The sequence below is a fragment of the Balaenoptera acutorostrata genome, chromosome 14 (assembly GCF_949987535.1).
Source record: "Balaenoptera acutorostrata chromosome 14, mBalAcu1.1, whole genome shotgun sequence".
NCBI lineage: Eukaryota > Metazoa > Chordata > Mammalia > Artiodactyla > Balaenopteridae > Balaenoptera > Balaenoptera acutorostrata.
Window position 1 is genome coordinate 14,754,794 of NC_080077.1, and position 27,427 is coordinate 14,782,220.

A 27,427-nucleotide genomic window follows, 5' to 3' on the forward strand; every position below is an offset into this window, starting at 1 on the left:
TTTATTCGAACCTCTTAATAAAATACATTCAAACACCTTTTTAAACAATGGAGAATTGCAGTCTAACTGTCCAAGAATGTAGGAAAGTCATAATATGCCTCTGAAAAGAGCTAAACTCAGCTAATAATTCACTTCTGGGCTTTAAAGTGAACGTGGCTGCGTCTCCTGCCCAAGAAGATAAAGGACGAAAGTCATCTATAGTCAGTAAGCCCCAAACTATTAAGCCAATCTGTACTCCGATTCCTGATTCAAGCTACCTGAATGATCTTCACTGAGAACAGGGAAGAAGGACTACACTTTATTTAACAGAATATATAATATTTCAAGAAGTGTTAAATTTGGTATAATTACCTTTTTGAAATCTATCCTTTCTACTGATTAATAATTTGGTGCCGTTCCAAATTCTCATTTTGAAGCAACAATTATAAAGGGTATTGTGAATTTTTTTTTTTCTAATTTACTGCAAAATGCTTGTTCAGTTTGGAAGCAGAGCCCACAGTTTGGGATTGCTCTCACAGAGATTATATTCTTTGGTGTCACTATCAGGACATAGCAAGATTTAAAATGGACTATTTAGACTCAACCAACCATAAAATAAAGTCTATTCCAATAACTTACATATCCAACAAGCTTAATTTTAAAATTGTTTGCCTCTAATTCCATACTAAAAGCCTCGTTTTAATGACCCTTCTTGATCTACTGCCATATTGGCAGGTACCAAGCAGATAGCCCCATGATAACTGCTCCTGTAAAGATTTTCTTCGAAGAATGCTACTGTAACCCAACACATAGGCCTTTTTAATAACAGTTCACCCCACTTAATTGGTAACTGAAACAAAGCCGATTTTGAAGGAACAAGTTTCTACTAAAGTCGTGCAGAAATAAATCAACGTGACCTGTTATTTCTTGATAAATGATTCATTCTTTAATTTCTAGTCCTTTCATTTCAAATACACTATTAAGTAGTTCAATGATTCCATACCATGAATGATAAATCACAGCAATCCCTAATCCAGTCATGGCTTTAAGCAAAAGGGGAGTCCAAAGCAGGATAGCACCGTACGAGGTATGACTGTGGTCTCGTTTCTACTGAAAATACAAAGCTAAACTCCTTAGGAAAAAAATGAAGCAATTGAAAGTAAGATACTAATTCACAGATACAATACTAAAAACAGAGAGGAGTGGATCAAGAGGTGGGATGGTAGGTCAGAACTCATCTCACATTCAACTCCCAGTTGCTCGGTGGTCCAAAGGCATCATTAAAAAAAATTGCAAGCATTAGCCTCAGGGTTCTTCCAACCATCCTGACAACATCCCAGAGTCATCCCCTTTCTCTCCCTCAAAATCCAATCTGCTATGAATCGTTGCCGGTTCTACTTCCAAATCAGCTGCTGCCTCTCCTTCGGCAAAGCATCCTTTCCACGTGGTGAGGCAGGGCCCCCATCAGCTGCCAGGCTGCATGTCCTGTGCTCCTCTATTGGTCCCCAGTTCTATCCAATTTTACCTCTCACCTTGTCTATTCCAATGGTTTCTTGACTCCGACATGTTTCACCACATGCAGGCAAACTACTCAAGGGCAAAGGAACTAAAAGGACTAATCTACTAGGAGTAGTATAGTGGTAGTAGTAGTAGTAGTAGTAGTAGTAGTAGTAGTGATAGTACTAGTAATATTTCAAAGAGCTACCTTCTTGAAGAGGTAAAAATGAAGGGATTTGTAAAAAACTGAATGGCCTTAAAAACCAAAATTAATTTGGATAAAGGAGCTCCAGCATTATGACGGTCAAGTGAGAAAATTTCATATCTCTAAAAAGAAAATCACTAAGACACACTTTTCACATTTCTAAGAGTTAATGCAACAAAATACTCTGTTTTTGCCCCAAAGCAAGAAGAAACAGCCCATCTCAGGGGCACATTAGCACAGAGAAGATGTCCTCCACCGCTGAGCCTCACCTGGGGTAGCCGGGAGCCACCAACGCGGAGCCCGGAACTCCCTAGCACATCAGACAGCTTATTCGAGAAGACCAGAGCATCTGCTCCTTGTCACTGAGTAGTTAGTTTTCTATCCCAAGGCCTTCTTAAAGGGATAAATTTACTTTTTGTGATAAACAAACAAAAGAATAGGGCTTCCCTGGTGGCGCAGTGGTTGAAAGTCTGCCTGCCGATGCAGGGGACATGGGTTCGAGCCCTGATCTGGGAAGATCCCACATGCTGCGGAGCAACTAGGCCCGTGAGACACAACTACTGAGCCTGTGTGTCTGGAGCCTGTGCTCCGCAACAAGAGAGGCCGTGATAGTGAGAGGCCCGCGCACCGCGATGAAGAGTGGCCCCCGCTTGCCACAACTAGAGAAAGCCCTCGCACAGCAACGAAGACCCAACACAGCCAAAAATAAATAAATAAATAAATAAATTTAAAAACAAACAAACAAACAAAAGAATAGAACCATTACAGTGATTAGTCCATTACAGCCAAAGATAACTCTTGGCTTTCAATTTTTCCAGCTGCTTCAAGATGACTTTCCTACCCTTTATCCAACCACTTTCAGAATGAAAAGTACAAAATTTCTAAATGAAGAAGTGGGAGCAGAATGAACTGCTAAAGTACATGTCATCAGTCACGATGCCATTGGCACAAGGAGTTATGGCAAAGGGCAGACCGTCGAGGTGAGGATCAAGCACTGTCTCCAGAGTGATCAACTCATGTATGTCGTCCATATGTGCAGGATGCTCTTCAACTGTGTGGGGCCCTCATGACAAACATAAGATGCAAATGCATTTGAAAGCACCACTCCTTTCATGAAAGCTTACTGTCAGGATGTGATTTCTCAATCAGTCCTCAAATTTTATCCCCTTTCAAAGTAATCCTTTTTCTTGAAAGGTCTGGGAAATGCTGGTGTAATGCAGAGTCTAGTACCTTAGCCAAAAGGTTAAGACACCAAGGGAAAAAAAGCCTCATTCTAACGCAAAGCTTTGTGAATTTCAGTGGCTGTCCCAGCATATTCAAATCAAAGGGGGGGAAACTCTTACTAACACTAGTCCTCTTGAATGACTAAATTTTAAGTCTTTGATTGATTGGGAACATCCTTTGGAAATATAAAGACTTTTTCATGCTGTGGGACTCGAGAAATATGAAAAGGAAGTTGAGAGCTGCCAGTTCTGGACATCTGGATTGCAATTCCTCATTTCAACAGGGTTTCAGTTCTATTAGCATGCAACTGCCATCAACAACTGTTAACACCCAAGGCCCTCCCAAAAGGCTGGCTCTTCCTCCCTGGGATGTATGATTAGGGTAAACAATCACTGTTTGGCTGCATGACTGAAATATTTCATCCTTGCCGGTCAGGCCAGCTACTCTAAAGACCTAGATTCCTTAGGTATCATTGACACAAGGCCTTTCACCTCCTCTGCTATAGCTTCTCAACAACGCATAAGGAATACTATTTTATTGGCCTCAGCTACCTCATGTCCACCTGATGCAATTTCACTTGGGCCCATGAATAATAAAATGAAAGCTGTTACTTCAGTGCAAATGTGTCCTCTTGCAAACAGAGAATAAAAATGTTTTGAAACTCAGGTATGAAGACTTGCTAGATACACGACAATCTTTCTCTACTGAGGAAAAAGTAAAGTAAATACTAGTGTGAAATAAATCAATTACAACATGGATCTTTAAAATAATTTTTTATTACACCAGTAAAGATACTTATTAGAAAAATTAAAATGCAGATTAGCAAAAAGATTAAAATTTAGTCATAATCCTATAACTAACTCAGAGATAGTCACTGTTAATATATTGTAGTACCTATTTCCAAAGTCTGTACATAGTTCTTTCCCTCTCTATATATGAGTGTATGTGAATATGTGTATTTATGTATGTACCTATGTATATGTGCGCATGTATGTTAATACATACAACACACACACACACAAGGAAGTGTTTACAAGAAACTTTTGACTCAAAGACTTTCTCCTGTCTTGTATTCAGAAAAAGCGTCTCTCTAGGAAGCATTGAATGAGTAACACATGGTCCACAGGGCCCTTAACAGTACTTGTATTTCAAGGAAAATGGATCCAAAATCAGGATTGTGACTCTGGTGCCCTTACTTGGTTCAGGAAGCAGATACAAAAGTAAGAAAAAGGAGCAGGATACCTCAGCCCTGGAGTTGAACCAGCACCTACCTTGCCCCTCCTGGTCCTTACGTGGATTTACAAAAAGTCAGGAAGGAACACAGCCAGAACAGGTGGTAGAGTAAAAAAAAAAAAAAAAAAAAGTCCATTTCTGGGATCTAAATTCACGTATTGCTGTCATCTTATGCCTTTACACCAACTGCCTCAACAGTACCAACCTTAGGATAAAGTATTATACAGAAAGAATGGAGGAGAGAGGAATTGAAATGCTCCAAATGCCCTTTACAAAATTGATTAAAGCTGACCAAATTATTTTTTTTTCTTCTCTGAGATCAGGTTTCCTGCCACAATTTTAAAAATTAAAGGATGTATCTAAGTTTATCATCTACCAGTGGTTCACATTATACGGAAGTTTATGTCAAAGCTTATAAGTGAAAGTCTCTAGCCATTTTTTAGAACACCATTTCATAAATATCTCATAAAATTAAAACCAGGGAAAAAAGTCAAGAAAGTTGCAAACATAAAAATTATGGAGTCTAAGCTGAGCCTACTTAAATACATCTTAGCTTGGGACCAATTGTTTTCTTCCACATCAAACATCAAATACATTTACCTCCATAATAGCTACATTATATATTACTTCAGAGGAACATCTTCAGATTTTTATTAACATCATTCCCATGTCAAACTTCAAAAGTAAACTGAAATAGCACATTATCCTGGAAATAAGTAAAGTGTTATCAACTTCTGAATACATGATAGACTTACTGCTAATAAAAGCGGTCCAGATATACACATGGAATATGTTTTTAAAATATGTTACAAATAATAAACCCATATATATATATATATATATATATATATATATATATATATATATGGGTTTCATATATATTTATGAAACTGAATCACTTTGCTGTACACCTGAATCTAACACAACATTGTAAATCAACATTTCAATAAAAATTAAAAAAAATAAACTACAGGTAAACTTCAAAAAAAATAAAAATAAAAAACTAAAAAATCCATACTCCCCTAAAATATATAATGTTCTACAGTATTAAACATGCAGAAGTGAGCCATGAGATCACAACAATAAATCACAGGGCACTAACAATGAAGAAGAACTCTCCACCTGGTCCTCTGAACAGAGTATCAATTTAAACACCACAATGTCTTCAAGTTTACTCCAGTGCTCTGTGCCCACTCCCTCCTCTCAACTCATAACCTGATCTTCTGAGATACCCCTTTGTTCCTTTATACTGCTTTGAGGCATCTCCTGTAGTGCTGAGTTTAATGCTTCTATGGTTTAGTGTGTATTATTACAATCTTTCCATTTTTGTACAAGCTGAATTCTTAATTGGATCTCACAGTCTATGGATTTTATATTTTTGCATTTCTCCCAGGGCTAAAATAAAATGATCACTCAAGAAATATCTGTTGCATAAAAAAATCTTGTTCTAAGTCTCTGAGCTCAAAGAGTTAGCCCCCTTGGGTAGAGAGGCTGTGAGGAACTTGAGCAGGGAGGTCTGTAGGCTAAGAAGACATGAGCTAAGAAAATTGCAATAAGGAAAAGCAAGAATTGGGTCTGGTAAAAGACAACACTTCATAGAAATCAGGTTGGGTGGTGAGAGGGGAGAGAATGGCATGTACCAGATAACACAGGCAGAGGGAAAACAACTCCCACAAGGGGTTGGTGAAGACACCCACCAAATTAACTTGATAAGAACAGAGGCCAGTATGAGGAACTGCACACGAGGAGGTCGGTCGAGAGGGCAGAGATGGGGCTGGTCTGCAGGCACTTGTGTAGCAGGAAGAGTGATCAACATGCTAGCAGTCAGAAAAACAAAATAAAGAGGAAAACCATCTCCAAGGTGACTACAATCTACCATCGTGTCACTGGTTAGTAGTAGTGGTAAGTGTACTTTTACATAATTTTCAAATGAAATCTCTCATTAGGAACTCTGAAGTGTCAAAGGAACAAAACAATTATGAATTTCAATTATCTTAAGAACTATAATTTATCTTCTCTGGTGTATAAGGAAAATATTGTGTGCATCACTTAATGAAATATAGTAAAGTGTGTGTAGGATTCTTTTAAATCACTGTGCTTAGATTTGAATCACACAAAAAATGTATATTTATAAATGTAATCTAGCCACTCACCCCTGGGGGATGACTTAAGAATTTTTTTACTTATTCACTCCATACTTCCTAATACATGATTTTGAAACTGCCAAATGGATTGGATAAAGATGATGTTCATCTGGATACAATTTAAAATCCATGTACCCTTTCTCAAAGAAAATAGAATGGTACCTCTGGCAGAGAGAAATGATAATTTAATAATTAAATTGTTTACTTCTTTGTTCCTTTATTTCTTAGCAACTGAAAAAGTGAAATCTCTTTTTTATTTCAGCTAAAGGAAGACGAAAATGTGAGGAAAATAACAGAACTATTTCCCCCACTATATTCTCCGTTTCTCAAGTAAAGCACTGATTTTCTTTAAAAATATTAAATCTGCTCTAAAACTCACAAATGAGCAGAGAATTAACATAATTCCAAGAAAAAATTTTACAAAGTGGATGGCAGATCTATGAAACAGATTTTTCTTGAGTGTTGTTATTTTTCAGTCAAAAAGCCAGGCAAGCAGGTTATAGTATAACCTGTATGCACAGTTCTGAAATAGCAAAGTATAATATACAGTTCAGAAATGATCAGACTACATCTCAAAGTATGCTTTTCTCTGAATGAGTAGCAGAGAATCAGCCCATTCTCTCTGATAGGATCTAAAAGGAAATAGCATTTTAATGGTATCAACAGCAGCTTTCTATGAAGGAGAGGGAAATTTAGGCAGGATTAGGTCATGGGCCGCCATTGGTAGGTTTTGTAAGAACAGTGTTAGCACATAATTTTGAGGGCTAGTTAATGCCCTTTGAAAATGTGCCTATTAAAGGCTATCTATAATTTTTGTGTGAAATTAATGCCACTCATAAACAAGGCTTTCTAATGGAATTGTTGATAAGCTTAACCACTATATATGGGCACAAAGTCTACTACTTTAATGGAAATAGTCAATGCCATGACCAGGACAGAACCATTTAGTAGGGAAATTGGAAATTTAATTTCAATCAGATGGACAAAAAAATGAAAAAGAATGCTTGAAGTGGTAGCATAAAAACACCAGCGATTAAAAACATTTGGAACCTTCGCTTACCCTTCAAAGGCATTTGTTGCCATGGTTTTTAAAGACCTCTAAAAGCTTCAGCTGTGTCCACAAGAGCTGCCAAGAAATAGGGGCTCTATACTGATTTTGTCAGATGCATTTTGTCTTAATTATCTCCAAGATAAAGATTATTTGGCTGAAGGATAAAAAAAGAAGAGCCACTGTCATTTCACAGGTAGAAAGACTATGATTTTGCTTTTCTGAGCCAGTCTTCAAATGCATGCATTCATGTGTGCACACACCTCTAATTTTCATACTGTAGCATTAAAGAGTAACTAGCACTTAAAATTGGTAATAGGGATGGCACTCTTACATGGAAGGAGGTTTTCAAGTCTTAAATTTTAGGATTGTGCCTTTCTTTTTTCTCCATTGACAACCAGGAGCCAAACATCTGGCAAGTTTACCAATAGCTGGAGGTAAGACTTTTCTTTTAAAAAGTTTCATTATAAATGCTTTCATTTGAAAATTACATGATAGCTCATATGTATACACCCTAAAACTCTTCTGCCCTTTGGCCCCAATTGTCTTATTTCTCTGTTGCACAATTTACATCTTTCTGGGCTAGAAAAGATGTCTGTGGACTCCCATAGTATTAATAATTGGTGGGGGGGGGAAGCTTGCTTTTTATTTGAACATCATGAAAATGCTTAGATTTGTTCCTGCCATTTACTATTTGTACAGCTAATGTGTTGGTACCAGCATGTTCTCAAATTGTAAGATCCTGGAGAGCAGCATTTGGCCCTATTGGGCTAATTTGTGATTTTCCTGTTTAGAAGGGCCTTGAACATACACTTTTAATAATGAGAGTGCTTCTTACAAGGTTTTGGTAAGATCCAGGAAACTCATAGTATCATGAGAATCAAGAGGATGTTTCTGGAGTTACTTCTTCATTATTAATAACGGACAACCTTCAGGAAGTAGTTAAACCATTCATTTCATCAAGTTTCTTTAAAATTAATTGAGGAAATTGATTCCAATTCCCACTCCTGGACTGTCTGCAAAGTGCTGCTTCTGTTTCTGTAGCTGCTGGATAATTCTACCTGAATGTCCAGCTATCATGTCAAACTCAGTACGTCTGGAATTTAACTTACTCTACCCCTATCTATTTGGCCTTCCTCTTGATTTTCCCAGTTCAGGTGATGACACCAGCATTTTCCCTCTGTTTTTGAACCTCTTTAACTTCCTTCTTTTCCAGATATTTCATATTGAATCATCTTAAAACAATGTAGATTCTTTCATTATAATATCCTTCATTCTATTCCTTTTTCCCATTTCACAAATACCAAAGTTCAGATTTTTAGTATGTCTAAGGTATGTGAATATCAGCCAAATTCATTCTCGTGCTTTTAGTCGTTCCCTTCTCTGGTCTCTCCTAAATGCCTCTGGCAGATTAATCTTAATTAAAGACTGTTTTGTCATAACTCTCCCATGACTGAAAAAATGTAATGGCTTTGTGTTGCTTAAAGCAAACTGATCGTAACCATCCTTTCATTCCTGTATTTATTCATTGAGTGACTCCTGTAATATGAAGCCTTGATTTGGGCCTTGCCTTTGGGAGACTCACAGTCAGTAAGAGAAAGACACACATACACAAATACAAGCAGACCTCAGAGATTTTGAGGGTTGGGTTCCAGATCACTGCAATAAAGTGAATATCACAATAAAAGGAGTCACACGAATTTTTTGGTTTCCCAATGCATATAAAAGTTATGTTTATACTATACTGTCATCTACTGTGCACAATAGCATTACGTCTTAAAAATGTACCTGTCTTAATTAAAAAATACCTTATTGCTAAAAAATGCTAACCATCATCTGAGCCTTCAGCGAGTGGTAATCCTTTTGCTGTTGGAGGGTCTTGCCTCAATGTTGATGGCTGATAACTGATCAGGGTGGTGGTTGCTCAAAGTGACAATTTCTTAATATAAGACAACAATGAAGTTTGCTACATCGATTGACTTTTCCTTCGACTTGAACAATCAGAGGCTACTGTAGGGTTATTAATTGGCCTAAGTTTAATATTGTTGTGTCTCAGGGAATAGGGAGGTCCAAGGAGAAGGACAGAGACTAGGGAACAGTTCATCAGTGGAGCAGTCAGAACACAACACTTATCAATTAAATTCACCATCATATATGGGTGCAGTTCATGATGCCCCAAAACAATTACAATAGTAACATCAAAGATCACTGATCACAGATCCCCATAACAAACATAGTAATAATGAAAAAGTTTGAAACATTGCGAGAATTACCCAAATGGGATACAGAGACATGAAGTGAGCAATGCTGTTGGAAAAATGGTGCCAATAGACGTTCGATGTAGGGTTGCCACAAACCTTCAATTTGTAAAAAACGCAGTATTTGCAAAAAGCAATAAATCCAAGGGCAATAAAACAAGGTATGCCTGTACCTGCAATCCTAGGCAATGGGAACAAAGTACAGTCATCCCTCAGTATCCTCAGGGGATTGGTTACAGGATCCCCCTCAGATACCACAATACGTGGCAGTTCAAGTGCCTTATATAAAATCACCATAGCATTTGCATATAACCTACACACATCCTCCAGTATACTTTAAATCATCTCTAGATTATTCACAATACCTAATATAATGTAAATGCAAATAGTTGTAAATACAATGTAAATGCTATGTACATAGTTGGCTGACACAAGTTTTGCTTTTTGGAACTTTCTGGAATTTTTGTTAATATTTTTAATCGGGGGTTAGTTGAACCCACAGATACAAAGTGCTGACTGTAATACGGAGTGCCAAGAAAAAAGAGAACTTCTGCATTAACATCAGAGGTTTGATGACAATCCCTTTGACTAGGACAAGAAGAAATTTTACAGGTAAATCCAGAAAGAAATTCCTAGCAAAGGAATGGGATGGTCAAGTTTGAATAACAGTATGTAATCCAGTCTTAGAGGGTCTACCTCAGAAGTAGAAACAATGACTTTAAGACAACCAGAAAGATAGGCTAGAACAAGACTGGGGAAATCCTTGAATACTTGGTTGTCTAAGGATTATTCCATGGGCCCCAAAGTCATTAAAGAATTCTGTGCAAGTATGGTTGTGATTAGTGATTTGCTAATGTTCATAGACTGTCAGTGTGCAGACAGGTTTGGAAGAAGGAAAACAAATGAAGGAAGTGACTTAAATGAAGAAGGAAAAAGGAAAAATTAAATTATTGCAACGATCCTGGTGAAAGTTAATGGGGCAAGCTCTAAGTAGTGGGAATTAGATGGATAGACATTAAAGAGATAGACCCAACAGGATTACACAACAGTTCTGATGGGAACCATCACAGGGAAGGACTGCAAAGTGAAAAGATGAGGATAACTAACTCCAAGCTTTTAAGTGTAGATGCCTGAGGGAATGGTGAGGGAACTGATATAAAAGTAGTTAGGAGGAGTGGCTAGTGTCAGGGATATGTAGGCATCACTAAGAAGCAGGGTTGGTATGGGAGCTAAACTTGGAAGATATTTACATAGCTGTTATACTGTAGGTCTTAAATACTGTGCCCTAGGGCTACCATAACAAAGTACCATAAATGAGTAACTTAAAACAACATGAAGTATTGCCTCACAGTTCTGGAGGCTAAAAGTCTGAAATCAAGGTGTCAGCAAAGCCATGCTCCCTCTGAAACCTGTAGGGAAGAATTACTTGCCTTCTGGTGTTTGCCAGCAATCCTTGCTGTTCCTTGGCTTGTAGATGCATCACTTCAATATCTCTTTCCATCATCTCATGGCATTATCCTCCCTGTCTCTCTGTCCAAATTTCCTCTTCCAATAGGAACATTAGTCACCATACTCTAGTATGACCTCATCTTAACTAATTATATCTGCAACAACCCTATTTCCAAATAAGGTGACATTCTGAGGTACTGGGGTATTAGGATTTCATCATATCTTTTGGGGGGTGGGGACACAATTCAACCTACAACAGATATGTATGACATTGCTTAGGAAACTGGGTGGAGAAAAGGATGAGAATGTGAAAGGAACAGAGGTTGCAAACTCTCTGGAATGCCTGCTTGTAGAGAGACGAAGAGGGAAAATAAAGAGGCAGAGAGAAGACAGCAAGTTCTCTGTTCTTTCACAGTTGATTTACCCAATTTCCACTGTGCATTTCTTGGTTTACACTATTTCACATTTCTGGAATTCTTCTCCAAACTTCTTAATGCCTATGAAAATCCTCCAATTCTTTCCAGGCCTATATCAAATATACCACTTGCATTAACACTTCTCTTGCTAGCCTTACCTGATGAAATAACTCTGTTCTCTGAAGCCCTCCAACAGGTTTTATCTACTATTCTTTTGACTTCTTGCCATGACGTGTGCCCACATGACTGTAGACATGGGAGTTATAGCAACAAACAGGGCAGACCAAACCAGAAATCAGCTCTCACTGAGCTTCCATCCAAGTTTGGGCAGGATATTTGAAGGTGGCACCTGTTGCAGACAGATAATAATCAACCAAATGAATAAATATAAAAGTTCATTAAGGGTTTAAGCGCCTTAAAGGAAAATAAGAAAGGTATGTAAAAAAAAAAACTAGAGGCAAAGGTTTGTAGGGTAATTTTTGGTGGGGTAATCAGGGGAGACTTCTCAGAGAATGTGGTCGTGTACAGAGATTGAATGACAAGAAGCCAGCCAAGTAAAGAGCTGGGTGTTGCAAGCAAAGGTAAAAAGGGAACCATATATACTAAGGTCCTGAGAAAGGAATGTGTGTCTGTCGTGTGTTGGGAGAAGAGAAAGATGGCCATCGTGGCTGGATTACAGTGATGGGGAGAGAAGGAAGCAGGAATACGACCATGCAGAGTATTTTAAGGCATAGAAAGAAATCTGGACTTTAAGTGCAGTGAGAGTTTAAGTTTAAGACCATATGACCTGATTAATGTACCTAAAAGACCTCTCCTGGTGTCACTTGGAGACTAGACTGCAGAGGAGCAAGTAGGGAAATGTGGAGACAAAAGACTTAGTATTTTTGGGTGCATGTACTGCCAGGATCAACTCTGAGCTGTATCTCTGAAAGGACTCCAGAGATAAGGCAGTTTTGTAATGAGAGAGCAGCCTCCACTTCTACCCCATCCTCTGGCCTTTTCTAGACAGGAGCGCATAGGTCAAGACAGAAGGCGACTGGAAATGGGAAACTTAGCATAAAAACTAACCCATCTTGGGCAAACAAGAGTGAATTCCTAAGCACAAAAGAGCTAAGTTCTCTTTTCACAGACCAGCTGAACGGGCCTGAGGTTCTTTAGAAAGTCAGTCTCTGCTTACCCCTGGCAGCTGTTGAAGGAGCTATCCAGGGTGCTGGACTCTCACCCTGAAGCTTTCTAGGGCCTGGTGGGTAAGGACATCAGTTATCCTTGTCGGACCTAAGACCTCCACTGTGCTGAACCCTAGCCAGACTCCACCCTGATACCATGTCCTTCTGGCCTTAGCTAACCTTTACGTCAACATGGGCCTGGGCCATATCTGTTAAGCATAGTGTTACGCATCTTCCATAGATGCCTTAGAAAGAAAATATAAAGTGGCAGTGCAGCTAGGGGTGTATAGATAGGCTTGAGCCTCCACTGTGCCTCATGACCATTTTAATATAAAACCATAATATGATCTTTATAATATTTATTTGTAATATTATGACCAAGAAGCGAGCTCCAAGGAGTCCTTTTTCCTTTGAATAATGTTCAAAGGTAGTACTTGGCTGCTGAACCTATAACCAAATCTGCTTATGTAACTCATCCAAGAGTCTCTGCCTACAACACATCTTAAGGAACACTGCTCCTCTACTTACAATGATTAATAAATTCACAGAATACCCAATTTCACCCATCTCCCTTAAATCGTGTCCTTGACTTCACTTTTAAAAAAAAAGTATGTTCAACTGAAGGCCATTATTCAATTTCTTGAGTAATCAAGTTCATACGCTAGGTAGGGGATGAAAATTTGTATGCTTTCAAGTCAAACACTTTACCTCTTCAACTAAACACTTAGAGCACTAGAGTAATCTGATGGATACTCATTTCTAGCTCTCTTCTTAAGCAACAAGAAAAACAGGAAGAGCTACAGCATCTTCAGAACTTTCTACCTGCAGCATGTCAGACCCTTCACTGTCCTTAAATAGGTTTGAGGGGCAGCGTGATTTATAAAGAGTCACAGAAGTTCAGTAAAACTTTTTAGTTCCAAGCTATCAAGACTATGATGAGAAAGACTCTATTGCTCTGCTGTTTTCCTTTTATATACACAAACAAATCAAATAGATGGAAACGCCATTCAAGTCAAAAGGAAATAAATGACTTGTTTTTACACAGTCTAAGAAGAAATATATGGCCCAGGAATGTCTTAGATGGTATATTAATTTTGTTAAATTTTATTCACAGAACTCCCCAAACTCTGTCTTACCTCCTGGTCTTTACCCGCATACTCAGTCCCATTTTCATATGATTGAACACTCAACCTGCCTTTCTTCATTTTGCTCACTTGCAAAATTCTCCAGACAATTTTAAATCAGGAAACTTTCTCTGAGAGCCTGACTCAAGCCCCACCAGGAATAAGTGAAGTTTGGACTCCTGTAAAATCTGCACTCACCCTCATCTTGGTACTTATCACACTGTAATTTAATTGCTGGTTTATTTGTCCATCTCTCCTACTACCTTTAAGCTCTATGGGGGTAAGGACTATGCCTTTACTGTAATTGTACCTCCAGGACCTCACACAGTGCTTTGCTTAGTAGAGGCATTCAATGAACAAATTAATAAATTAGTGAACTTTATAATTTTTAAGGTTCCTCTCTATCTTTAAAAGTTAATAACTCTGCCTTGTTTCCAGGCTTCCTGCAGAACTTTGGACTCAAAAGTCATCTCATTTAAGAAACCTTCTATAAATGTCTTCATACCATGATAAGTAAGAAGTTTCTGAAGCCACATAGAAATTGCATTTGTAAGCAGTTTATATGTACAACTTTATATAGTATAATGAAATCCTACTATTTAGTCTGTACGTACAAGTTAGAAATCAGATACATATTTTAACTATCAAAGAGTAAGCAAACATTTTTTTGAATATTTGAACTTGAGAAACAGCCATACCAACAAAATATTTCTTTTTATACACTTACATTTACTTCATTTAATTTTTATAAGTATTTTTTTCCTGTGTTTTCTGTTCCGATGCCTTAACGCCTAGAGACAATACTAAGTTCAATGTGGTGTTACATAGCACACTCCTAAATGCTGAACACACGTGAAGAAAATAATTTATGAAAATACTGTCATTGTTCCTTGGAGGACGATAGTTTCTACCTTCAATCCCAGTCTTTTTACATTTATAACTGACAATATCTTCTTATATTCATCTATTGTCTTCCTTATCTGTATCATAGCACAGCACTTTATACTAACTTACTCTCTAATCCTATCATGAGAACGTGTACCTTTGCCTCCCCAAATAAATTTCCCAAATTCTAAATTTTGTGGGATCATGGATTACTTCTTACACATATTTTTATTTCTCTCAGACTATCTAGCACAGGTACAGAGTAAGTTCTCAATAAACATGAAAGACAAAACGTTAGATTTGGAAACCATCGATTCTCTTGTCATACATTAAATCGGGAGTCAGCAAATTATGGCCCACAGGCCAGTCCTGGTCAGCTACCTGTTTGTGTATATAAAGTTTTATTGGCACACACCCATTTATTTACACAGTGCCTATGGCTCCTTGCAGGCCACAATGCCAGAGATGAGTAGCTGTCACAGAGACTGCATGGCCTGCAAAGCCTAAATAGTTACTTTCTGGTCCTTTGCAGAAAAACTGCTGACCCCTGCTCTAAATCATTTTTACAGACGAGGGAACTCAGTCTCAGATAAATGACTTGTCCAAGTTTGTAGTTGAACCTACCCACTAAATCTACCTCTGCCAGATGATTTTTCCATACCAGATTAAATGCTTGATAAAAATAATGGTATCTTAGATTATATAAAATTAAATGAAAAGAGGAGTCACAAATGAAGATGGCTGTCAAAAGACATTTAAGGGCTTATACTAACTTAAACCAAAATACAAATATCATTTTTCTAAATTAAGATAGTATTAATATCTGCTAGTAAAATTAAATAATCTGTGTTGGTATGTATCTATATACAAAAATCCACTATCATATAATATTATAAATTTTATTAAAATTCTGATAAAAAAGAGTCCCAGTCTTACAATAGATTTCTAAAAGACGTTGAAAGTAATAGTTGTCCAAAAAAAGTGCTTTTAAAATGGACCAAGTTGACCTCACACGCTACTGTATTAAGATATGAATAGCCTTTAAAAAAATCCATCCACTGTCAATGAAAGGAAAAATAAATAGTGTGTATCATCCCTCAGCCTTCACCCCACATCAGGGCAGTGAAGAGCTACAGCAGAAAGTCCATGAGAATAGTGATTCATTCTCTATTCAAAAGTGTCTGCAATCAGTACCTATAAATTTAGTAGACTCTGGTTTTAAACAAGTTACTTCAGTCTCAATTTCCATAGAGGGAATCACACAAAAACTCCATCGGAAATATTCTTAGTATTTATATACTAAACTTTGTTTAAGCTGAAAAGATAAAGGAATAAGAACAGAGAAAAATGGTCCAGTATTAAAACAAAAGGTTAATCCAGCTAGTTTAAGCTGCTGTCAGATCTCTGTTTTTGTCAAAGGATCTTTAGCGTAGATATTTTAGGTAGTAAAAATGATTGTTTCTCCCAGTATATCCTATATAGACAATATAGCAACAATATTGACACTCCTGGAGTAGAAATGAAATGTAGCTGGCAGTCTATCAGAGAAGCTGCACTTGGAAAACTGTATAAAAGAAAAGGATCGAAGAAGACATTGCAAATGACGTGAATGAAATCTTACAGGTGTATACTTAATAACTGCTTGATACAGATAATACACCCCTTATTACAAGTCACCAGCCATTGAATCTTCTCATTTTAGCAAAAGGTCATGTCATCCATTGAGGCAACAAAGAGATGGAAGAAGAGCAAGAGAGGAACGAGTTAAATTAGAATTGGTCTGGAGCAAAGATCAGAATGCTTATCTGCGCAAAGCTAAGCTGGAGAAATAATTATATATGGATAATTAATATCACACTACATCACATAAGCTTAGTTGCCTACAACACATAAATATCCACCTGCCATCCCCCAATCATGGCATGGACAACATCTCAGAGACACAGCTATTGAAATCCTCTTCCTCTAGAGTTGCTCAAGACTGTTGGGATCTTGCCAAATGGAGGAAGCATAATGACTCTGCCACAACTGCCCTGACATTTGCCGATTCCTTCTCCTGGGATCTTGTCTCTTCTCCATGTTTCTACCATAGATACTAGTGGGCCTACTAGGTATTAGTGTTTTGTACAAATGGCTGATCATATGCCTTCCTCTGTTGCTTCCCCTCTTAGGATTAAAAAATGGGATAAGTTGTTTGCAACACACTATTACCTTGAATACTTCTCTTGAAGAAGGCCTTACAGCCCTCGCAAGACCAAACTCCATAATGGTAGCCTGAGGCATAGTCATTGCACACTGCACAGTAGCGAGTCTCCTTGGCAGATTCCATGGCCATGCTTCCCTTGTCACTGGTGCTGGCCAATCTCTCTCTGCCACCCTGGCGCCGATTATCTGAATTTGGCCTGGGGGAAAAAATAGGAGAAAAAAAACAAAAAAAACAAAACAAAAAAAAAACAGTGAATCCATTAACATTAGAAAAGCAAAACATGCACTCTCCTCTAAAGAATAAGAGGCTTGGAAGATGTAGCAGATCCACTTTATTCTGACATTTTGAAATAATGAATCATAATGTAAGCTAATCTTTTATTACCTCTTGCCGTCTGTTGCAGCAAAAGGTGTTTGCCTATTATATTAACCTTGAGGGGAAATTGTTCATTGCAAACTTTCTTAAAAAATGGACTTCCTACACCAGAATATATTATCCAGAAAATGACAAAATGAAATTAGCTGGTTTCTAATAGACTTATTCATTTTTTTAGGGATTCTCAATTAACCCAGAACCATTAGAGACCAATGCTCATTCCAATTCTAGACCACACTAAGGGCCTTTAGAAAATGGAGACAAAGCATAAAACAGCTGGAACATTTGAAAGTCAGATGAACTGATGAACAACATAGAACATGTGTAGAAAGATAATTCAAATTTTTACATCACTGTTACAAGGTAACCCCGGGTATCAGTTGTTATGACCTGACTGTAATTTGAGGATACTAGTCAATATTCAATATTCCTCTTCAAGAACATGTAGAATGAGAAGAACAGAGGAACACAAATGATTACACCAACCTTGAAAATTTTCAGGGAGGAAGCGTATCTCAGAAAAGAAACTGAGAAGGAACAGTCAGAAAGTTCTGGGAGAACCAAGGAAATGGGGACGCAAAAATGTTTAAAGAAGTAGAAAGCTTTAAGAAGGGGAGTGTGACCAATCGTGTCAAAGGAGCAGAAAAGTCCAATAAAACCAGGACTGATAAAGTGAAGTTGGATTTGACACGGAGGACACTTAGCAAGGAGTTTCAGTAGAGAGTACAAGCCAATCCAGTGGGTGGAGAGTGGATGGAACGTAAGGAAATGAAAATGAGTGAAGGCCATTCCTCTGAGAACTTGGACGTGAATCAGAAGAGAAAGAGATAGGGTTGTCACTAAAGAATATAAAGACAAAAAGGCGTTTTGGAATGGAAGGGGCCTGAGAAGGCTTCATGGAGGCTGAAGGGAATAGGCCAGTAGGGAGGGAATGGTGGAAGGTACGGAGAAGGGAAAACAGAACAAAGGCAAGAAGGAAAGTAAAGCAGTTGGGATTAAATACACAGGTAGAAGGAACAGCCTCACCGAAGACACCTTGAAGAAGACAGGGAGCAAAGAGGTAAGGAAAGGAGTAGATGAGACTAAGTTTGCATGTCTCATCTAACCACGTATAGGAGCAGAAATGACATTGACCCAGGATTTGCTAGGCATGTGCAACAGAATAAAGGTGGTATGAGAGAATTGGGGAGTATATAGCCAGAGCCCAGCACAGTGCCTGGTATGTAGTTGGCACTCAATAATATCTTGAAATGAATGGAGTGCTCCAGGGTATATAAGGGGGAAAAAAAAGAAGTAGAAAAATATTGGAAGGAAAGATGGAATGAAGCCTATGACATTTAAAAACAAAAACAAAATAAGATGAGAAAAAGTGAATTGAAGATAGAGCTGCCAGGGTCTCTCGGTTAAGGAAGCTCATGCTTCCTGCTTTCCACTCCCCGCCCAAATAACCAGACCACCCTGACTGTCACCGCTCCTCCCCTTCACAAGCCTGCCTTTCCTTTTAGCTCAAATTGTACAACCCTTCCTTGCCCTTCTCACTCATTAACGTCGCCCACAATTTTGTGGCAGTGGCTCTCAAACTACATTTGCCGTAATATTCACAAAACAAGGAGCTCCTTGGGTTGAGTGCGTCTGACTTTGCCAGTTTGTTCCATTCTAAATGACTTAGCTCTTAGGTTGGCAGCCATAAGCAGGAGATCTTTATTTTTTTAATATCCTTAGAGAGAGCTGCCTCACAGTTTTCAATTCTAGTTCATATTCTGTTACCCAACTCCTTCCATTTCATCACCATGCCGTCAACGCCCCCCCAAATAACCTCAAATCTTTCTACTGTTTGTTTACTAATGTCTCATGCACGATTCAAGTCAGCAGGTAGCCGCTGTGAAGATTTCACTAGAGAAGCTTAGCACCTGGGGAGGGAAGGGGTGGTGAGCAAGCATGACATTGCCAGATTCGATGTCTTATAAACCTTATTAAGTATTGACCCTTGGGAACCAGCTCAGCACCCAACACATAGCAAGCATTCAATACATGTTTGTTGAATGAATGAATGAGTGAATAGTATGTGCATGGGCAAAAGTTCCAAGGTGGCAAGTATCCTCCACCCATCCCTGCATAATAAAATACCGTATTTTTTTTTAATTGTGGCAAGATAAACATAATATAAAATCTATTACCTTAACTGTTTTTAAGTGTACAGTTCAGTGATAAGTATATTCACACTGTTGTACAACCAATCTCCAGAAATTTTCCATCTCACAAAACTGAAATTCTTTACCCATGAAACAACAACTCCTCATTTCTTCTTCCCCCCAGCCCCTGGCAAACACCATTCTACTTTCTGTCTCTATGCATTGGCACTCTGGATACTTCATATAAGTAGAATCATATAGTATTTGTCTTTTTGTGACTGGTTTATTTCACTTAGCATAATCCATACATGAATTCCTCTCTTATCAGCCACTCCTAATCCCCACACACTGGAAATAATGTATCCCTGTTCTGAACTCGATAGCAGGTTTTTCTTTACTTCTCTTCTGCTACTTACTACATTATCACTCCTTCAATTGTACATTCTCGTCTTCATTGCTGTCCACTAAGTTCCTTGTATCTTATCTTTGGAACGCTGAGTGTTTATAGCACAGAGCCTCTTCCAGAATAGGAACTCAATAAATATTGATATCAAACGAATTAATCAATGACTGAGTCAATAATATAACAATTTTCAAAACAATATAAATAGGATATGCAAATACTGTTTTTAAGAATATGGGTAAAAGATGTAAGAGCAAAAGCCCATTTTCCTCAGATCTAGCAGAGTTGCATGCTGTCGGCAAAATGCCTTTCGTCCACACTTTACCTTTGAGATGGCCCTGGAATACTGAAAGTCTACTGTAGACATAGGGCATAAAATCAGAAAGCTTCCAAGAAGAAGAGCGGGGAAATTACACAGGGCACATTTCCTCTCCAAAAAGCAACTTTTTTATCCAAATGGGAAGTTCACATATATAACATTGTCAGTAATGATTTTGGCTCAGCCCTGCTCGATGAAGACTCCTAGACCAGGGTTGCATAAAAACGAATATAATCCAGATCAAGCGAAAAGGCAAGTGAGATCATCTCATGGGTTGCAAAGCCCTGCGGCACCTTGAAATGCGATGCTCAAGGCTCTCTTGAGAGTCAAGCCAAGCTCATTTGGCACAGCTGCATCCAGATAGAGATCCGTGTCCTCAGGATGCAGACTCACTTGGCCCCATTATCTGCAGTGGAAAGGATCAGAGAGGGAGGTGCCCATGTCTGGACTCAGACCAACACACAAGGGTGGCTCAGGCACCAACCCAAGGTTAGACCAGTCCCCAGGGATAAGCCTACTTACAGGTCCCGGACTCACCTCTTCCAGCTGTCCTCTGCCTGGCCTTGCCCAACTGCAGCTGTCATAGACACGGAACCTTTAGCCTCACACCTCTCTAGTAGGAAGTGCTTACATTACATTTAGGGCAATCTTTCTTCCTCTCCCTCTGCCTCAGAGGCCCTTTGGCTTCTCCTTATTTCCACAGGACCAACATTAACTACTCTCATTAACTACCTTTCATGTTCTAAATGTCTTCAGGTTCTGCCTTCCTAATAAGAGGCTTTGGATAAAAGCCTTTTTATCCATTTGGATAAAAATGCCCTCCCCCTTTATCCTACGTGAAGATTTAACTAACTCTTTTGCCAAATTGCTAAAACGTCTCCCTTTTTGTAAAACTTGTCTCCTTTTCTCAGTAAATTGCCACCAAATTTAGTGAGTTTCTCATCCTGGACACTTCCTCATAAGACATAGATAAGAAGTTGACTAGTCTATTAGGCTACGTATTAAGAGATTAGATGTTCTTTAGCCCTACAGATACCTTTAAAGATTCTCTGAAACGAAGTAGGGCAGAAGCTTGAGTGAGACATGGAGGGATGTTCTGCATCAGTGACTTAACACATTGCAACTTTGAGGCACACAAGTGACTAAGGAATGGAGTAAAGTAATGGCAGGAAAAAGAATGGCAGAAGCTGGAGAGCATCAAATAACAAAAGACACCACCACTGCATCTATGGAAACTAGAAACTCAACTGATTATATTTAGTTCCATTTTCATTACATCAGTTTGACAACTAAATATTTCCAAATGGATGCCCCACTGATATTACATACTCAATATGATTAAGAGAGATGTCAGAAGGCATTCATATTGAGGTCAGAGAGTGGACTCTCTTGGACCAAGTAAAAACAGAGCCCATTAAAAAGTATTTGCCAGGAAGATTTTCATTAATCAAAGGAAAAGTTTGAAGTTCAATGTAACCAAATACTCTTGTTTTTCCAACCACAAATCATGGTACCAGCCATCCAAAAGCACGATTCCCCTGATTAGCCAAGCATTTAAAATTTTTTTTAGAGCCTTGTTTTCTAACGGAAATATTTTTTGCAAAGTTAAAAGAATCAACAAATATCCACTCCCTAGAAATGTGGAGGTAATTAAGTGCTAGTGGAACAACTTCATGAGGTTCCCTCACCAATCAAATCCCCGAAGTTGTGAGCAGCCAAAGTTCCCTGAACTTTCTTTTCATGGCATTTACCATAATTTCCAGTCCCATGTTTGAGGCATTATTGACAAATATATGTTCCCTGTGGTAAACAGTAAATTCCATGAAGGCAGGGACCATGTCTCATTTGCTCCCAATTTTAACTGACACACAGTAGGTCGTTAATAAATATTTGCTAAATGTACCTCCTACATCTAAGCCATCATCAAATTCAGTCCATCATTTCTTCAAAACTCAATGCCTATCCTTTGCATCCCTGTTTTTCATCATTCTCGCATAAGACACCAATACTCCATGTCTGAATTACTAGAATTAAAGTCCTGTCTCCCATCATTCCTCAAACTCATCCTGCCAACCACTGCCAAAAGAATCATCATAAAAGACAACATTCATCTCCCAATAACTTCTCATTCATTGCCTATACCCGGGGATCATTACCTTTTTGGTGGGTCATGGACTTGTTTGACGATACAATGAAAACGCTGAAACTGTCTAGAAAACACATAAACAAACTTTCAAACTTCTGCCTATAATTTTAGGGGAGTCATAAACCAGGAAAACTCAAGTTAAAAAATCATCAACAAATAAAATTAAGCCCAAGCGCTTGAATTCCCTGCTCCAATCAGAACTGGTCTCTTTGTAGCTCCCTGAGCAAAATTTTATCAAATCCACCTCTGAGAAATTGCTCACACTATGCTCCCCACTTAGTCACCACCTCCCATCACCTACACATCTCAGCTGTCAGATAAAACCATGCTTCATTTCCCATATTCCATAAGGCTTATCCTACATATTCCAACTCACACTGGTTCAGCTTTAAATTCTTCCAGCAGGTAAAGTCTTCACCACTTCTCTGGACACCCACTCACATCTCACTGGCCACTACTCCACCTCTATTTCCTCTGCAGGATTTTCTTCCCCCACCAGGCTCCTAAATGTCAATGTTCCTTGAGGTTCTGCCCCCAGCCCTTGGCTGTCTCAGCTGACAGCTCTTTGCGGGAATCTCAGCCATGTGTGTGACCACAAGAAACTGCCGTCCCATACTCCTCTCCTGGACAGCAGACCTAGATGCTAATTACCCACTCTGCAGCTCCTCTTGAATGACCCTAAGAAACCTCAACCTTAATGCGCACAAAACGAAACTCAGGATCTTTCCCTAAAAGCCTGTTCTTACACCTGCATTCCCATTTTTGGCCCTATGGCCCATTGATCCACCTGAGGCATTCAAGCATGCTGCTCCCCCTGCCTGGAACACCCTTCCTCACCCACTGAATAACTCCTATTTATCCTCCAGTTCAAAGTTTAAACTTAACTTCCTCCAGGGAGCTTTGCTGACCTCCATGAGCTAGGTTAGATGTACCCTGAACTCCCCCTATTGTAGTAGAGGCCTTTACTCCCTATGATATTGTGATTTATAATAAGAAATATATATTTGGTTTTCATACCCATTCCTTGCACAGAGTTCCTAAAACCCTTGGAATTTCCTAAGTGATGAAAGCAACAAAGGTATCTCTTGTTATGTTAACAAAGTGACTTTTGGACCCCATCTCAGGAGGAGGGTTGGTTGCCAGGGGAACCAGCCAAGCATTGATGGTTGGAACTTTCAGTTCCACCTCCTGATTTGGGGGGATAGGGGAGGGGATGGAGGCTGAATCAATCACCAATGGCCAGTGATTTAATCAATCATGCCTAGGTAATGAAGTCTCCGTAAAAACCCAAAAGGAAGGGGCTGGAGAGCTTCTGGGTGGGTGAATACACAGAGGTATGGAGAGAGGGGTACACCTGGAGAGGGCATGGAAGCTCTGCACCCCCTCCCCATACCTTGCTCTATGCATCTCTTCCATCTGGCTGTGACCTAGTAAGTCAAATGTTTATAATAAACCAGTAATCTAGTAAGCAAAATGTTTCCCTGAGTTCTGCGAGCCATTCTAGCAAATTAATCAAACCCAAGCAGAGGCTCATGGGAAACTTGGATGTAAAGCCAGTTGGTCAGAAGCACAGATGACGACTGGGCCTTGCGATCAGCATCTAAAGTGAAGGGCAGTCTCATGAGACTAAGCCCTGAACCTATGGGATCTGATACCATCTCCAGGGAGCAAGTGTCAGAATTGAGTTCATCGCTTGGTGGTGTGTTAAAACACATACACACATACGAATGCGGTCAGAATCATACTTCCCTATTCAAAACCCTCATGGCTTCCCACCACACCAAGAATAAAATTCAAAGGCCCAGCGCCATCTGTTCCCTGGCTGTCACTCTCGCCTGGACCCCTCACACTGCTTCCCTCACTCACCAAGTTCCAAGCGCTGAAGTCGCTGCTGCACCACAAAGGCCAAGTGCATCCAGGTCTCAGCGTTCTTCTCCTGACTTGTTTCCTCCCTCCACTCAGGGTTTCTCACCTTCTCAGGGAGCCTTTCCTGACCTCTCTAAAGTAGCCTCCCAATTACTGTTCACCCTTTTATATTGGTTTGGTTTTTCTTCATAGCGCTTAATGGCTACCCAACATCAAACCAAATGTTAACATTTATTTACTGTGTCTTCCCCAAATGTAAGCTTCCTTTCCCCAAAACCTGGAAGAGAGCCTAGCAGAGAAATAATTGTTGAATGAACAAGTACATAAATAAATGATTGAAGCCATGGACCCACATTTGGTTGTGTTCTGTTTAATGATCTATCCTTCCCCATACACTATAACCTTCACCATGGCAGGGACGGCGGCTACCTTACTCACCATGGTCTCCCAGCTCGTGCTCAGCACAATCTGACACACAGGTAAGTGATTAAGAAACATCTGCCATCTGAATGAAGGTACAGACATGGTGAGTCTTCTTGAAAGTCTTCCCAACTCGCCTGTAGCTCCCACATCACAACCCTGTCCTCCACACCACAGCAAGAGCAAGGCAAAATGGACATGAAATCCTTTATGCCTCCTCAACGTCTATCATAAGGCTTCTTAATCTTCTTTTTCTGGGTGGACCCCGGGAAAATACCCTTATTTACAGAAACACAGATTTTGCTTATAATCTTTGGGTGTTCATGGGCCCCCTGAAGTCCATGAATGGTCTCCTTAAAAGACTTCAGACTAAGAGCACCCACCCCAGGTCTATGGGAGAAATGCAGGCTCTTTAGTATTGACCATGAGGACTTGGCCACTGTCCAGTCTCCAGCTCCATCCCTCCCTGTGAGGGTTAATTTTAAGTGTCTCACTTCCCCAACCTGGCTAGCACATGTCTGGGCCTTTGTCCACACTGCTTCCTATCTTGGCCGAAAAGCAAAAATCTCCTGAGTGAAAATGGCCCCTTCTCAGGTAGCAACCACTGAATTTCTCAATAGAATCAACATGCGCTCCTAGAGTATCACATATATAACTATTCCAAAATCCTCATCATCATCATATGTGTTCACTGTGAGTCTCCAGGAAAGAGATCCTATTAGCGGCACCTTTGCTTCCCAGTTTCCAGCACAGTAATGACAACTAGTAAGCGTCCGACAGTTGACTGTGGAATGAGTAAGATTATATGCTCCATATTGTATGTCTTGCCTGCCCAACCAGGCTGTAAGCTTTTCAACAGTATGCAAACTCTATTCTAAGTATTTTCTATCACCCCCAAAGCACCTGGTATGGTACTTTGCACACAGAAAGTACCCAATAAATACTTACTGGATAAATTAATCAGTAAAGAATTAAGAACAACTTTGCAAGAGACACAGCTGAATCTGTTGCAATACCAGAACGCTATATCAAGATAACAAGAAGCCAGTTATTGATGCCTGTGTGTGTACCAACATACAAATCAATCGGAACATGGTTTCTTGTGTACCTCCTTCTGCTTTAAATATCAACAGGGATGGGCATAAGCTAGAGGTGGTTCGTGCCTTTGGCCAGAACTTACCTATGGGTATTTCTACTCTATGCAAATTTGTATTTGGATTTTAATATGACCTTTATTTTTTTTTTCCATGGCAGTATAGAAATGTTCTTAAAAAGAATAAAGTTGACATAAAATGGTAGAGTCTACAGAGGAAAAATTCTGAATCTCATTTTCAGAAAAGCTAGAGTTAAATAAGTCCTGGTCCACATTTGGGAAGCCCAGTAAAACAGGTGGTAGTTATGTTCTGGGGTAGGCAAGTTAAAAATTATTTTCTGGATAACAAATATAGGTCCTTTCAACTTGGTTGGAAATTAAAGACTCTAGCTCATTTATAATGCTTACCTGAAAACTTACTCTATCTCTTGTCTCATATTACCCACTTAATGAGTATAATTTTTATTTGTATTTGTTGTATCTTCTGGTTAACGAACAGAGGCAGATAATGTTCTTCCCTAAAAGGTACAAAAGAAAACTTCTTCCAAAAAATGACTGGTGATAAATGCAGTTCACTTCGATTCCATGTAATTATCTAGGGAGAGAGTTATAGTTGCTATTTCAGCTTCTGCCCAAAGTTCAGACCACACCCTGGACTTCTGGAAAACCCAGCATGACCCTTGGTCTAGCAAGATAAAAGGAGCTGGAGGAGTAGGCAAGAAAATTTTCACACAAAATTGACAGTTGTGGCGGGCATTATTTTAAGTGCTTTACATGGAATTAAATCATTTAACCCTCAAAACTACCCCAAGCAGTACTATTATAACTGGTTGTTTTAAACATGAGGTAACCACGGTTCAGAGAGATTAGCTAACTCACCCAAGTCATCCAATCAGGAAAGGATGGCGTGAAGGACCCAGGCAGTCTGATCCCAGAGCCCAGGCTCCCCAAAGAGAAGAGAATCCTTGGGAACTCCATCCCAACTCATCACAAGGCAAGGGCAGAGTATGTCACAACTGGGAACAAAATCATTACCTCAGATCTCATTCCTAAACTCATAAAAAGTAATCCTGTTAGAAATTGTCCATAATCATTTATTACAAAGCCAATAATACTTTTTTAAGGGAAAATGATAATTCAATTTCTAGTGCAAAGGTTAAGAACTCTGTTATGTTCCATGAAAACAGAGTTAATGGAGCTGACAGTCATACAGAAGAATGCTTTGATGAAAGTTTGAATATCTCCTAAAAATACGATTTCAGAAAATGCCTATTTTAACTCATCAACAAATAGAAAATAATATGTCATTAGTGCTTATATACAAGAGTCCTGAAATTCTTTATGCACAAAGAACATTAGCATTTGCCAGTCAAAACTTAAGTCTCTGTGAAATGTCAAGAGGTTTTCCCACTCACTTAAAAAAACATCTTCACCCCCAAATACAAGCAAGTGTTGATTTTCCACACTAATGGGAAACAAGAACAACCTGGCATAAAATTCCCTAAAAAACCCATTTAGCCAATATCTTTTTATCTTTTATCAGTTACTAATGTGTAACCAAGCGACCTGATTGGAGTTTCACCACCTCTCCTTTCTCTACTCGCACCAACCAGTTGCAAGTGTTAATGAACGGTGAGGACAAGAAGCCCAAAGTAAGATGCAAGACATGGGGCATATGGGTGACACAAAGGAGCTAAGTCAGGAAAGAGCTGTGGTTTGACACCACACCTTCTTAAAACAAGTCTGACTTGCAGTCTAATTTCCACAGAAAATAGGACACTATATCAGGAGAATAATCATCTACTCACATGCAGAAATATTAAGAAATTCATTCACTCA

The 27,427-nt window shown here is 39.1% G+C and overlaps 1 protein-coding gene across 1 annotated transcript in view; it reads right to left on the reverse strand.

The window, feature by feature from the left end:
• The window catches only part of ESR1 (estrogen receptor 1), a 258,433-nt gene that overhangs the window by 209,707 nt on the left and 21,299 nt on the right, over positions 1-27,427 (reverse strand). Inside the window, exon 2 of the mRNA XM_057528224.1 lies at positions 16,840-17,030. Coding sequence (XP_057384207.1) covers positions 16,840-17,030 — 191 coding nt within the window. The remainder of the gene's footprint in view (positions 1-16,839; positions 17,031-27,427) is intronic.